Here is a 16,500-nt window from a genome sequence, read left to right on the forward strand (position 1 = left end):
GTAGCAACAACAGGGTCAACAACAACAAAAGCATGAAATAAATTAATGTTCACTAAAAATTAAAACCAACTCCAAAACATATTACCAAACCGTAGGCTGCCAGTGCTGCCACCGAAATATAAATCATGGTATAAATTTGACCTAGTAAATAAATAACGGAATATATTTTCTACTTTTACTTATCTAGTGCAGTTTGTTTTGGAGTCGATTTTTTTACACTAATAGATTCTATTTAGGTAGATAATAGCGTCCAAGCATGCCTTAATTCAATCGTATCGTCTGACTGAACGTACTCTATGAACAACTCTGACATAAAATATATTGTCAAACAAAGGCTGGGTTGCACCATCTTATTTTAAATTTGACAAAAGTCAAATATCTGTCAAACTCCATACAAAAAAAACCGGTTATCGCCAAAGCTACGGTCAAAGTTAGGTCACGTCAGGTGGTGCAACTCAGCCAAAGAAAAAATTCATTTTGATCGCTAATGTCAGTTTGCAGCGAGTAACACAACCTCTCCGTCTGAAGGCCAGCGGCCGACTGCCGCCCGCACCCCGCGAAGGCCCCCTCAACAGCAAAACGTTCGGAATTTATCAAATGTAAAATTTATGAATGAAAGTAATGTTCGATTGAAAAACGCAACGTGTCATTTAAAGATTAAAGAATTCTTAATCTATTTGTGCAAAAATCTTTAAAATTAACATAGCCGTTTGGGAGGAGTAGGGAATTGAAGTAAAAAATCGATGTCCCGTATTTATTTTTTTAATCCACAACAAAGAGACGTAGGAAAAATTCAAACGTGTCAAATGTAGTCCTTGAACTGTTGTATAACATATATTTTTTTCAACTATTTCTGTCTAGCAGTAAAAGAGGAGTAGGCTTTACAAAATGACCATTTCACGCGGATTGAGGACACTAATCGCCTTAACACCGTTGATTGCCTCAGGCGAGTAGGGTTGTATCTTTTATGAGGTATATTTTAATCCTGTGAACTACAGAATAAACAATATTGTATTTTTATGGCAAAAAATCATTGCTAAGAGAAAGATAATTTGGCGATTTGTTTTCCGCTTCAAAATTTTGACGTATATTTTCATAATGTACGTAATAGATGTCAACCCTACGTATTACAAACTTACCAGGGGGCTACTCCGTAAGGTGATGCCTGTATTTTGAACTCTACCTTTCTCCCTCACCTATCCTAAGAAGTTTGTGCAAGAGCGACGACAAAAGACTCGAAAATTTTGCAATCCCTAATACAAACTGTCTCGTGTCTCAAAGTACCGCACACTTGCTTTCCTTTGATGTACTACATCTTGAACTTAAGTTTTGCTTTAGTCCGTTAAGTCTGTTTGTAGTTTAGATTGATTTATTGTTTATATTTTGAGATCCCGCATGAATCATTCACTCGTCTTGTTTTAAAGTTCCATATTTTATTGGAATTTCCAGTTTGGGTATAATTTATGTAATGTTTGGGTGTAGGAATTGTGTAAATATATTTTAGTGTTTATCACACGCTTAAAAACTTTGCTTATATGTTTCCAACATGAGTACTTATTTCGAAAACTAACGATATTTTCTCACTTGCCCAGGCGATGCAAGCTCGAATACCACATCACTTTCGGGACCCCTCCACGGCGCCGCTTAGAAAACTCAGCGTAGACCTCATTAAGACCTATAAACACATAAACGAGGTAAGTCCATTCACAATATATGTATTTTAATTTATTACCTATTGAAAACACCACCACGTAAGTCACACTTCGTGTTGCAGCTCGGCCGGCAACGGATAACAATCGATCATATCGAATAACACCCGATTGTTCGATAAATCCGGAATTAACCGGTGTCATCTGCGGTTATTAATTTACTTCATATGCAACTGCCATTGTCGATTTTCGCTCGCAGCGATTAACCTTCCTATACCCGCGCGTTGGTCTCTCAGACCGACGAACTAATAATTCGGAGTTTTTTCAAAAGGTATTAACTCTATGACTTTGCGGTTTTTAGTAGCTTCATGATTTGTGGCCTGCCATTGTTTAGTGTTGTTCGATCGCTGCTGCCAAGTGTACGTGTGTCACTTTTTACTGTTATTCGGTCTGTGAGACCGACGCGGGTATACGTGTTTCTACTTCAGGTATGTTACTATTGTTTTATTTTAAAATATTACTCAATAAAATGTATTGTCATATTTTAGTGGCGTTTCATATCAATTAAGTATTACTGTATTTTATTATTATTAATTTGTTTTAGCCATTTTTGTCGTCATAATGAACGAAGAAAGGATAAGGGCGCTGTTAGAATGTGAAGATTTGGACTCCAACTATGATAACCAGAGTGACAGTGATGAGGTGGTGGATGATTTAGAAGTGCAGGAGAACAACACCGATTCTGAGCAGAAGGGTGATTTGTCAGATGCAAAAAGTATTTTTGTCACTATACGAGCATGCAGTTATGGTATGTTCCGGTTATTATTCCGCTGAAACCACTAGCTATTAATACTGTTTTGTTCTTTTATATTACTAAGGATACTTCCATTTATTATATTTTATAGTAATTTTTTAGGCTTCAAAAGAAAAAAAGTCTATTTTTGTTATTAAATTTAGGCTGATGTAAAATTTTGTTTAAATTTTAAGTCCGATTTAAAGGCTGATTAAATCAAAATATCTATAAATAAAAAATTTGTTTTAATTTTTTTATGCAATTATAACCTTAACGTATAATTTAAAGCAAATTATAGTACAATACAGTACACAATTATACTATAAAACACGAGCTCAACTTTCGGTCTGAGAGACCGTGCGCGGGTATATGTGTAATGCTTTTTGGCGCGGGTATACGAAGGTTAAACTACAAGTACAATACTTTTGTAATTATTGTTTACATGTCCCATGCGGATAAATCGGTCGTACGTAACGTTTTTTAATGCTGTGGATTTTCCGCCGCGTGTCGGTATATTAGGTCGCGTTTAAAAACAGCACTTTGCAATATCCGCACATTATAAGCGATGATGGTGGGTGTACAATGGTGCCCACATCGACCTTTTTCGATAACCGTGGGTGCCCGTTGCTAGGAGGCGGCCGGCCGCGTGGGAGAAAATTTATGGCATCGTAAATAAAAAACTTCTCAATGAACCAGCGAATGCACTACTCAATGAAACGTGTGACCGTGTTAATCTCGTTTCATATTAATATTCGACCCACATTATTATGTACAGTCAGCAGCGTAATTGCAACATACCGTCTATTAAAACCGAATAAGATGTTACAATGTTGTCAGTACATTCCACTGAAAAGTCGAACTCGTATCGCATAACGCTTCTAGTCGCTCTCAGTCGGCGGCCACTTTGTAAACGGACCGTATTAAATGTTATTAGCTGTTTTATAATGTTTTCGGAATTTAAATAAACACGTAAAATTTTGCTGTAACTGGACGTTGAGGAATTCGAAAACATTTGCCGACATGAAAAACAAGCAATTCGTTATTTGCTTGAAGGAAATTACGACAGCTAAAGAAAACAAGTGGCAGGATTACGTTGAAATTGACAGCAGCTGTATTTTATAGCTGTAGGAGTTGCCTTTTATCTTTTATATTAAATCTGTAATGAAATATACTTTCTAAGAAACACTACGGGAATAATGCTTTAGACATATTCCCTGAATTGTTTGCGCCAAAAAACTAGATTAGCTTGAAGAAAGAAAAACATTGTGTTGCGAGACCACAATGGTTTTTACTTGAAATTCATATGCAAACCAATTTAGAAAAGATCAACCTGACTAGTAATCGAACCCTGTCGAGACATAAAGCTCAAGGCTGCCGACCGCGCCACTGCGCCATGAAGCCGTCTCCACTAAAACAATAAACCACTTAACAACGTACATTTCCATGAAATGCCCTTGGAAAAATTCGCGAAAGAAAGAATACAAGTGGAAATAGAACATTACGTTTGTTTCAACCTTCCAGCATTGTTGGTCCGACCTTTGGTCACGTGGGGCAATTTTCATTGACGTGTCGACGCCGGCGCCAGTAATCACAATTTCCAAGTACAAACGGCACATCAAGCTTACAATGTGGTATCTTATGCCGTTCCAATAAGCGCGGTTTTTCAACAAAAATGGTAAGTCTAATGTGCTGGCTGAACAGTCGACAGCGCATCAGACTATTATTGCTGCAAAATAGGTGCTATTACAACTTTATAAGATTCTTTGGTGGTTTTCATGAGGTGCTGTTGCTCGTTCTAGAAAAATGACGTCACTAGAAATTACATGGAAATCATTATGTCATAATACTGGCTAGAAGACGAATGGCCCTGATTCCGTGACCTTTAGAAACATTAGGCGATACTGTCTCTTTCCCGAACTAAGTAATGAAAAGGACAGGCCACTGTCAACACGATTGATGTTTTCATCCAACCGGCATTAATTAATTATGCTAATAAGGCAACTCGCTAAGTTTGACTGTAACGTAGTCTTGTCCTTTTTCATTTTCTTTAGAAAGACAGAGCTGATGTTATATAGGTTGTGAATGTCAGGCAATTGAACTCATTATATTCACTATCGCACGGGTCAAAGTTGTTCAAAGGTATGTGTGAACAATCGAGATCTTTCGCGAACTCCAGTAGTGCGTCATAGACGATCATAGACTCATAGTGGACGCGTCATCTAACTATGACGATGATACTGCTGGAAGCGTTACGTAAAATGTGCTACGGCATTTGTTGGTGTCGAGTCAATATTCCAATGCTACCTTTCGGTCGAAGTCTACGATGTAGAGTAGTTTTCATTACAAATATGACGACACAGTTATTTCTATTATGGATATTAAAAAAAAAGAAAAATCGTTACTACGACTTCACTCAGTACTATCGTCCCATGTTGTAACTTATCGTTTTTCTAAGAAACACGTTTAAGCAATTATTACGCTGCTAAAAACTGAAAAAAATATGGCTGAACGAACTATTTTCGGTATGATCCAAACTCGAAAATACGAAAAATATTTGTGGTGAGCTCAATACGCGTCAAGTTAATTGCCGGTTCGCAAGTATCTTTTAGATTTTCTAATAGAGACCTTTCATTTTTTTCGGTCTATTATACGAAAATAATATAGTTTGCTTGTCCATATTATAAAAATAGCCGTTTGTTTGTGTTGACAATTAAAGTAGTTTAAGTGCGGGCGACCTTAGTCACGTGGGCAGTTTTCACTGGTGTGCGCCGCTCGGCTATCGCGTCACACTTTCCTACACGCGCTGCGAGAAAACGCGGAAAACCGCGCGAGATGTGTATGTTTACGGTCAACAACTTCGCCGCTATGCCACAATATACGGGGTGTCAGGCAATAATAGTAATTCACAAATTCTTAATATAAAATAAATTTTAATCGTTATTAAAATTTCTTAGCGATTAGAGTCGCTTTCATCCATTCAGGTTCATCCAGTGTCTAAGTAGCTCAGTTGGAAGAGCAGTCGCTCGGCAAGCGAAAGGTCGTGGGTTCGATTCCCGCCTTAGGTAGTTCAATTTTTTCAAGTTGTTTATTTAAAAATACATTTTAAATAATGTTATTTTTTTCCGAGTTTTCATCCATTTTACATAATGATTTGGCATTTCTGCAATTAGGAATGCAGTAAATTTTATCAGCCTAAAAGAAATATCGTAAACAATACTAAACTAAATGCAAATTGAGTTAATATCAAATATCACTGCTAGAGACTATTTTGTCTGTTTCATTTCAGTAATTTCTGATTTTCCAGGTCGGTCATCCCGGCATTTTCACGTTATCTGAATATCTGACCGTTCTACGTTTTCTTTTTTTACTCCTGAATATCAAATTGTAAATAAACATTTCATATTTCACAAACAATAATAACTCCGTCTAAATATACTAACGTAATACATTTTTCCCGCGCCCTAAAAATATTAACCGCCTCATTTTTGGCGTCACAAATTCTCTTCCATTACCTCTAATAACGCTTTTTTTAGACCACTCTATTTTTATGTAAACGACACAACAAAGCAATTGCATTTTATGTTTGTTTTTATTACGTCATAATATTTATCTAATGAAGGTAATGTTGATAGTGTTTCATATTGAAAACATCAAAGAGTATTATAGAATGTTATTCCAGCTTCTAAAATACTTCTCTTTGTGGGGTAATTAATTTGAAAGACACGTGGAGCCTCCGTCCCCTCCACAACTCCACATGCGTTTAAAATTAAACTGTTTATTATTAGAATATTATCTAAGTGCTATTTGCGTTTCGTTCGTGGTCGTTGCCCTATTTGGTGGTATGTTTACATGGCTTTCTGCCAGCCAAGTGAGCTATGACGTGTGAGGTGAGCGCGTGAAGTGGGAGAGAAATAATGACTTGCAATAGTTGCAAGTATCTACATAAATTCAACTTGCAACTTTTTACAAACACGCCCTGTATCCTTTTTCTGAGAACGACTACAACAATAAGATTGCCAGACGGAAGGTTATTCCAAGTAATATTTCTTATTCATGGAGCTTTAACGAGATAAACTATTTTTAGCGGATTCTGAATACTGATGTTTGCTTTGTTCGTTGGATCCGAGATTTATAATAAAAACATAATATTATTATTACGTGGCCATGCTTATTTTGATTTGAATAAACGAAAAAATTTGTAGAAATTTCTAAAAATATCCGTAATTTTCTTCACGCATTAGTAGTATTCCATTATGGCACTTGATGCAATTTCTGTGATAGAATGTCTTGCCTGGATCAAACAAATAAATTGTATGTTGTTTTATGGGCAGAGATAAGGCAGTCATTAAATAGGCAATATGGACATTAATTACAAGACATTGTCCAATAAAGCAAGTTACAACAAAATGTATTGTGAGACAACGTAAATATATTTGAAGTAGGTTTACCCGCCATATGATAATAAACCTTTTTAAAGGTTGAAATTCGAAAAACTTGCCTTTAACTTAAGTAGATTAAAGCTTTCGTAGATGATAATGTAGCATCTTTTAACAATTCTTGAATGTTTGTTTTAACCACTATTACAAATCCTACATAGTTTTAAATCATAATTTTTTTTGACTGTAGAACGAAGTAATTTTGGTTTTATTCTCTGAAAAAACATTCAATTTATTATTCCTACGTCGTTGAAGCCTGCTGAATGTTTTTCTCTTTGTCCGCGTAAATTACCAGTGCATTCGCATTATGCAATCCTTTGGCGCCACTACTACAGGCACGATGACTGTACTCGTTGCAGTTCTAAATCGAACAAACATCGAGAAACCATGATTTATTTACACGTGGAAAACTACTTCTTACGATACATAAGTAACATATTTTGATTCCATTTTAGAACTTGCCTTTTTGCACCTTCAACCGAACGTTATTTTACCTTAAGGTTTATTTCCTTAGTCTTCAGTCCAATATTGTAAAAAAGCACAAGCAATATTATTTTAGAACAAAAAAAATCCATAAAATACCCAACAGTATTCATTATAAAATCGTATATTATGCATAAGACGTTTCTAAGGTCAAGCTTTATCTATAATTGCAGTTATTGATATAAATTGCCGGCTATTTTGGTTAATTATTATTTGTCATTGGAATTGAAAGAAATATTTTATTCCTTTTCTGAATAGTTATTACTATTAGTGTTGATTACTCTCGATTCCCCTTGTCTATTAGTAGCCGTCAACTGACCACAATGTGGTTTCGCCGACCAACTTATTGGTTTCAAATGACCCGGTTGCGTCATTGGCATTCCAGTGACAATAGATTTGCCTGGCGTAACGCAAATCGCCAGTTGACAAATATTTAATCACCTATGATTGACGTTTGCACAACTAGTTTTTATAAATCGGAATTACGACACCCTATTTTATGCCTAATAATCCAAATGCAATCAAACGCGTGACAGGTTTCATGTATTTCTACTGAGCTCGCCGCTTAGTTCAACTTCCTCATCTCATAGCGTTGTTTTGTGTTGATATCCCCAAATTATAGCAACGCTATTTCGGGAGATCTTCTTCTTCTTCGTCGCCACACTCTTGCTCGTCCACGCTCACAGTGGTCGTGGACTCGTGGTCGTCACACCCGGTCCAGTGGCAAGCCTCACAATCCCTCGCCATTCCTCCCGCACTGCAGCCTTTCTTGTGCACTTGTGGAGTGGATCATTGAGTGTGGTTTTGACCTGGTCAGTCCAGCGCGTTGTTTGCGACTGCTCTCCAACGTGCAGTTATATTTCGGCATATGGACACTCCTAATCAAGACCAAGATGATAACTAAGCTATCCCGTGAAACTGATGGTGCAGCAAGATCCAAAACTAGTTCGCAACAATGTCAATCAAACGAGGTCGCGAAACGGACTTACAAGTTACATTGCGTAATATAAAATGATCAACAAACATGCATACATTGAATTCAAAAGTGCATAACTGGTATGTAGCAACACATGCACTAGATTCGACAGCGACAATGACTAACGCGCCAGCGCGGGCGCACTCGTTTCGTAACACGTCGCCTATGCCAGCGCGATTCGAGTCAAGGAGATCGGAATACACGGTTCGGTCAACTGTTGCAATCGCCTTATCTTAATGAGCCGTCTGCTGATAAAGGATTTGGTTTTTTAATATTTGGTTCTGATTTATGATAAGGTTTCTAATGTGTACTGAATGATTGATGAATTGGAAAATAAAGCAGCAGGATATTGGGTGTCTCTTTTGCTGAAGAAGCAGGAGATTCTTATGATCTTGATGCTCAATAATATTATTGTCTGAATGAGTTTTATTCTTCAATCTATGTAATTGCAACCCAAGTAAACAATTGTTTATCATTGTTAATAAGAGGCTAGCAAGATCACAACTTTCCAGATACCAATCGTTAAAATATCTCGAGCATTATCTAGCATCACGCTTTCGCCCCATGAGTATCGTGTTGATACGAATGGCGGAGCATCAGCTGTTCGAGTTATCTAGCAATTAACTGCAATATCGCCCATTCATAGCAACGGTTAGTTTCACAAGAAAACATTCATGCTCTTTCTAGAACGCACGATAGCCCCGCTAGTCGCTTTCGTTGTACACATTTATATGTTTCTCGTTATGACAATTTTAATGTCAAGTTCATGGCAGTTTGAAGTGTTACTATGTTGTAAACAAACCTTCAATTGTTTCCTACAGTATACATCTTCCAAACGTCACCTTATCGTTGCTAACCGCATCTAGAACCTTCTTCAGACGATGATTAGAGACCGAGTTACATGACTGGGAAACTGCGGTGCACCGATAAGTACATACCCCTGTAACTGAGCCCGCGTATCACGTAATCACGCGTTGATACCTATGCGGCTGCAGCCGTCTGTGACTATCTAAAGATGCACGCATACATGTACGCATCGCACGCGCAAAGAATTTTCCTTGTTGATTTTTCTTTTTTGCGCTAGGAAAACGCGTCATACTTACTCCATGGGCGTGGGACCTCTATGGATTCCTCCAGCGATGTGTTAGACTCGCTCTTGCTTTGATCAGCTGTGACGCTTGTGACAGCACTGGCGCCATCAGGCTGTTCAGCCGGCAACGGCACCGCAAGTCATGTGATGAGAATTACGTACGGGTTCTAGACTAATCACGAGTACACGGCTAGCAAACAGTGTAATGCAAGCGGGCCAACTAAAGTGAGTCAAGGTGAGTGCGCGACGTCACGCCCGTTGTTGCCACCCGGATTATTGTGGCCGCCCGCCGCCTGGCGCCGCCTGGGCGGGGTGCGGTCTGCCTCAGACTACAGTTTTCCATCTAGCGCAACGATCTGTTGTCAAGCAAGCATCAATCAGAAAAAACGAACGCAATCGCAAATAAAAAGTCACCCGTTTAACAGCAATTGCTCTACTTTTACTCCCAACTGCTCAAGTGACCACATCATACAGGATGTAATTTGTCACTACATAGAAAACATGACGCATCCACTGATTCATATTGCACCTGACCACTAAATGACATTTTAAAATAAACGCAAAAATATTTATCTTTCCCACACATATGACTTACCAATTTTGTCCATGTAGCTATTTTAGTGTGCTGATAAATTGTTAGAAACAATTGGCTTGGTGATATCTAAAAACGTCCAATAAAAGATATCAGTATTATCGCAGTCAGGGCCTCAACTAATTGAGACGAAATTTGATAATAACACCCAATCATAACAGCAATAAATCAAAAATAGCATCGGCAACAATTAAACTATTTAAAAGAATTGGCGTGGCAACGACGAAGTTCGGTCGTATCGCACATTGTTCGTAACCGACAGATTGCGTGCAAAATAATGATCTGCGTTTGTTACCGAAAGGCCTATTACCGAAAAAAAGCGCGTTAAGCACCCGACAATAAAACTATCGCGGCCTACTTAAATATCGTATCCGGGCCCTGTGTCGGTCTGCGGTGAACGGACTATGGCTGTAAATGTTACTGGAGACAAGAGCGTCCCTGAGCGGCCCAAGCGATCGGTGCCAAGGTGTTCGCCGGGTTACTAATTGCGTGTTAAAATTTACTTGACATCGCTCAACCTTCGTCAGCTGCCGGCTGCCGACCTACCTGGAGCTCCATTGTTCTCGCGCTGTACAGAGCCACAATGAGCGCTTGTGGCTCTTCGGATGCTGGTCATCGGGCACACGATTTACTCGGAAACGTTGACGATTACGTCGTTTCTCAGACTGTCCTCTGCCTACAACCTTGTCACAGTTAACCCCGATACAGCGGTATTGAAAGTTACGCGGGAATGGGGACGCGGTTGTCGCTTCACTTCGTATAATTACTGTATCTTTGGCCGGTCGCTGTGTTTAATCAAACTGAGTTGATGATAAATCTTCAATGTGCACTCAATGCTCGGTATTTGCTCTCTATCTACGTTTCCTTGCAGTACTAATTATTATGACGTCATAACTGTCTCAGTCTTAGAGAGTTCACACCACTTCCTTAATCGTTTAGTGATTTATTGATATCTCTATTGTGAAAATTAACTCTCACAGTCAATTTGTAATAAAACTTTTAACCCAATTACTCTGACCCACAACAGTGAGCCTAAACAAATAATCAGATCAATAAACAACACGCATAACAATTCGGCTTTTCTGATGAAACTTTTTTGAAATATTTCAATATTTCCCTGACATTTCGTACAAAACCGGCTACGTCTACAAAAAATGTATGTCGCGCCCATCGCCCATAAGCATGTGATAATAAAGTGTTTCAAGGAGACGATTAAGTAATTTTATGACTTGCAGCGCTTGCGGGCAGTTTAAACAGTTGTTTATTACCATTTACTCAAAGTCCATTTTCGGCCATTTATTTTTCAGATGGCTATACTTATTTGTGTTATGTAATGTCGTAATAATGACAATACAATTAAATAGAATCGGGAAACACATGTCAACTGATTGTGGGGTACACTGATAAGTTTTTAACTCTGAAGGTAGTGGGTAATTTCAAGTACATATCTAAAGTATTCACTATTGTAGTAAAGCATTCATGTTTCTGTGTTGGTTTCACAACGCTACTAATGATTTGTAAGGGCAATCTCGCGTCGGAAGTAGAAACCACTGAGAAGTTCTAATGATACATTAATTACCATGTAAAAATTCTACTCTGTAATTTTACAAGGTTTGCGTAACGAAAATTGAAATAAATTGTACGTATCGCTGCCGCGCAGGTGAATAAATGCCGTGTTATTAAAACAAATAACAGAACACGGAAACAATTACCCAATCAGCTTGGTGTAACTATAATCATGCCGAGCAAAACCAAGAACGAACGATATCTTGACGGTTTTCTAATCACAATTAAATAGGCCAACGAGCTTAGTAACCGCTGAAGTTGTACACTAATTAAACTGAAAATACTTCGCGAAATGTAATACGATAAATCATCCGGAAAACTTAGCTACATTTTCCAGTCTCCACAAATTAACGTTTATAACATCATTGCAGCTTTTATTTCGCCCCTCCGTAAATGATGTCTGTATTAAATTCGAGAGAAATATAATTTGTCCTACCTTAATTAATTTCTAAGTTTGTAAGATATGATTGTTCCGCTGAGTAGCGTTAATTCAAAATTGTCAACCTTGAGACAATAGGAAATTCGCCCCTCAAACTGTTCGCTGCGGTAAAATCATTGTTTGATTCATTCAGTTTGATGTGTTCTGATGCTAGGTAATTATTTGCGTCGGTTATAGTCAATTAATTGGATTTTTAATGTGCCTTTTAAATAGACCGCTAGTCATTTTATTTGAAGCCTTCAAAATGCCGTCTCATCGACATCATCAATATTTTACAAACTGTTATTTCAATCATAAAACGTATGCTCAATGTATTCACGGTTAGAAATACTGTGAAACAGAAAACCCTTCGAAACGCAGTTGCCCATTAGTAATTGGATTGTGTTGGGAATTATTGAGCTCACTCCCGGCAATAAAGGTATCTATCTCTACATGGAGGGAAATACAGCAAGCCTTTTTGTTGGCCTAAAAAGATTTACGCACCGTCCGATTTGTTACGAAAGACGTACAGAGCGATTAAACGATACTCTGGCCGACTGAAACCAGCTTTACTTATTTGCTTCACTGAAAGCACTAATTTCTGCTGAATTACCTTAGATTTGAGTAGTTGTGGTAATTAAACAGTAACTATTTAACTAATGTTTTATACCTGTGCCGGTATCTTAAAGACAAGAAGCACACACCTGAAGAAGAAGTTGAATAGTCTTACAAAAAATCAAAGGAACAACTTCCATTACTGCAGCATTATTAATTGCTCAAAGATTTGTTCATACAAAATGCCATTCGGACCAAAACAAAAACGTGGGGAATACAGCACGAATAAGAGGGCTCAGGTCAGCGTCCAAGCGGTAATCCAGTTGGGATGGTTACCGGCAATTAACCACCGCCGGCCCACGATCCGACCGGCATGTTGTTCCGCACTTGTATACGCTTAGATTCGTCAATATCACTCTCCGAACTGAATGTTCTCTGTTTTACTACCTGTGATGATTGGCAATGGTGTTATCTGGTGGAAGTGGCGTCCGAGCAGTAATCCAGTTGGAATGGTTACCGGCAATTAACCACCGCTGGCCCACGATCCGGCCGGGACCTGATGTTGTTCCGCACTTGTCTCCGCCAATTAATTGTGACTAGCTCTTAGCCGCGGATACGCACGTGTACGTTTGGAATCGTCAATATCACTCCGAACTTAATGTTCTCTGGTTTACCACCTGTGATGATTGGCAATGGTGTTATCTGGTGGAAGTGGCGTCCGAGCGGTAATCCAGTTGGATGGTTACCGGCAATTAACCAGCACACCGATGTTGTTCCGCACTTGTCTCCGCCAATTAATTGTGACTAGCTCTTAGCAGCGGATACGCACGTGTACGTTTGGAATCGTCAATATCACTCCGAACTGAATGTTTTCTAGTTAACCACCTGTGATGATTGGCAATGGTGTTATCTGGTGGAAGTGGCTTCCGAGCGGTAATCCAGTTGTGATGGTTACAAGCAATTAACCACCGCCGGCCCGCGATCCGGCCGGGACCTGATGTTGTTCCGCACTTGTCTCCGCCGATTAATTGTGACTAGCTCTTACCCGCGGATACGCACGTGTACGTTTGGATTCGTCAATGTCACGCCGAACTGAATGTTTTCTGGTTTACTACCTGTGATGATTGGCAATGGTGTTATCTGGTGGAAGTGGCGTCCGAGCGGTAATCCAGTTGGAATGGTTACCGGCAATAGGCTAGTTGCCTAAAAAAATTTTTTTAGTCCGTAATGTTTAATATAAAAAAATATTGGACACGTATATTTTTATTTGTCAATCTAACAAATAATTACATAGTTATGGTGCGTTGAAGTTGCGCACGACGTCACAACGTGCGGCATTTTTAAGCAAGCGTTGACGTCACGGGCCTCTTCTTATGAACTTTGGGGCGCTTTATCTCTTTAAATTTTCATTAGTTTGAAAAAGTGAAAAATACGTGTAGAGTNTTAAAACTCTGCTTTTTGACCCAGGCAACATCCCCATTAACCACCGCTGGCCCGCGATCCGGCCGGGACCTGATGTTGTTCCGCACTTGTCTCCGCCAATTAATTGTGACTAGCTCCGTGCACTAGCACTTGGTTTTGTTAGTAGATATCACACCCCAGAACTGCAAGGTCTGGTTTACTAACTATAATGTTAGGCAACTGCGTTACTTACTTGGGATTGGGCCAGTTTTTTATTCCAAATTAAAGGCCAGACATAAAGTTAAAAGGAGAAGACAAAATTACGATTATAATATCGGTATAATTACGAGAAGTGCGATAGATATCAATTCTCGAAAATGAAAATGTAAAAATAATATATTTCTCGCGCTCAAATCAAATAGAACGAAGCGATTCCAAGAACTTCCCCAACTAAAACAATATTCGTTCAGTATTTCCCCCGCATTCCAAGCTGTTTAATTAGTCCAATTGAATCATGTTACGACAACTGACACAGTAGGCAGAGTTTTATGGCGTCGATTTTATGATGATTACTTAGTTGCTAATATACGTAACTGTTATCTCGGCGTATCTCTCTAATAAAATAAGTCTATTAGTGGTGTTGTAAAAGGAATGGCGCAGCGGTGGTAAACAGAGAGCCATCCTCGTTTAGTGCCTCTACACTGAGCGTTAATCTCGTTTTTCGCAATTAGTTCGCGGCTGCCTCTATTGCCCACCCCGGTGGGGTAAATTCGCTTCATCTTTTTACTCTTATTTTATATTTTCTTTTTAAACCAAGTGTTTTTCATGTCGGCCGCGTCTCGGCTTTGTTTCAAAGGTTTTTGTTCCGTTTGCAACTCGCAGCTCTAAATGCTACTAAAACTTTGCAACGTTTTTCCACCATTCAGTTTCTTATCTTCCAGTTTCCTCCAAGAAGCTGCTGTCAAAGATTCCTATTCAAATATCGCCGCTCACAAACTTCCCGATGATTCGACTTAACGAATTTGGTGCCCGTGAAATTTTTAATGTAGCAATTTTTACTTGGCGCCATTTTCATGCCTGTTTGGTGTCGATAAAACTTTTAATCCTTCTTTGACTTTCGTGTAAAGTACTTCGCCGTTGTTGAGTTTATAAACTTAGTGACGAAAAATAATGTTGGGTTCGACGAACTGTTTATTATTCAAACGTGGGTCACCTTCGGGTCGCCGATGTCACCTTGCTTCCGAAACTTAATCGACGACAGTTATCGCATGTGCTCACATAGACGCTGACTTTCATTCATCATTGTTCTGTTACGTTCGTATTCAGTTCATTTGTCAATTTGTTGTTTAATATTATTCTAGATGGCTGAATACATTTTTAAATTCTTGCTGCAGACGTTTGAGGGACTAGGAGGTAATTAGTACAACCACTTAGTCTCGCAGTCGGTGCATGCAAGGTCGCTTACCCGTCGAATGAATCAGATGGTAGACATTGACTCACTCCATGCAATGCCACCACACCTTGGATTGTTTTAACAGCTGACTGGACGATTGTTAAATTCTTAGAACGCGTGTCCATTTGGATGTTATCAAAATATACACTTTGAATGTAACCAGTCATTGTTTTTAAAATGTATTTGGTCATATTCGACTGACTTGTAAGGAAAATTCCAAATGTTCGAGAAGAAAAACTTAATCTATTAATATCACGCGAAGTATCAAAGGTCGTTCCAAACATCTATTTATAGCCGGCACTGCAACGCGGACTAAACAAACAATTGCCGAGGTAAATGATTACAACAAATACATACACGCGCCGGCAACATCCAGCGCAAAGCATGAAAATAGGTTTGACCTAGCCGCTACGTAATCGCGTGGGACTCCGGATGTGTCACACGGGCTTACCCGGCCGGAAAAAAATTGTTACACACCGCTCTATTGCCGTAATAAAACGTTGAGGCTTACACTAAAATTGAATTCAGGCCTGGCCTTGTCAGAAGTATCATCAACAACGTTAATTACAAATAGCCTGAAGAAAAAATGTCAGCGAGAGCGAACCGGGAAGTCATTGAGAGCAAGCCAAGTGAAACAGTGAAGTAATTCCTCATTATTATTCCCAATAGGCCCGATAACAGTAGCTGATTTGTGTGTAATTTGTTTATATTTAGCGTGCAAAACGTTTTCACGGCTTGTGTCTTGATTAAATTGGAGGACGTAGTGGGAAACAATAGATTTCCCATTCCCACTCGCCGCGGTGCCGGCAGTCAATGAGTCAGCTGATGTAGCAATGGCCTCTAGTGACTCATTGCTGATTTCGCAGAGATACGAAATTTGAATGTGGAGGCGGCATCCAAATAAGATTCTTTAACAAAAAGTCCCAGATGAAATGACATTTTATTGGCGAAGTTTATTGTTTGTGTAGAGCTATATTTGAACTAAAAACATCTCCGGAACATTAAAAAAGAAAAATCTACATTTATCATCTCGTTTCCTAAACTTTACTTTTATTTTTAGACAAATAAAAAACCTGTTTCGTTAGAAT

The 16,500-nt window shown here is 38.8% G+C and overlaps 1 protein-coding gene across 7 annotated transcripts in view; it reads left to right on the forward strand.

The window, feature by feature from the left end:
* mnb (minibrain) overlaps positions 1 to 16,500 on the forward strand; it is a 146,576-nt gene that overhangs the window by 22,546 nt on the left and 107,530 nt on the right. For all 7 annotated transcript variants that reach the window (XR_003656014.1, XM_028306611.1, XM_028306612.1 and 4 more), the window contains exon 3: positions 1,593 to 1,694. Coding sequence is in view for 6 of the 7 variants with exons in the window: in XM_028306611.1 (XP_028162412.1) it covers positions 1,593 to 1,694 (102 nt within the window). In the remaining variant the exon portion in view is untranslated. The remainder of the gene's footprint in view (positions 1 to 1,592; positions 1,695 to 16,500) is intronic.

This window comes from Ostrinia furnacalis, unplaced genomic scaffold, assembly GCF_004193835.3.
Source record: "Ostrinia furnacalis isolate ACB-3 unplaced genomic scaffold, ASM419383v2 OfSCF2039, whole genome shotgun sequence".
Classification (NCBI taxonomy): Eukaryota; Metazoa; Arthropoda; class Insecta; order Lepidoptera; family Crambidae; genus Ostrinia; species Ostrinia furnacalis.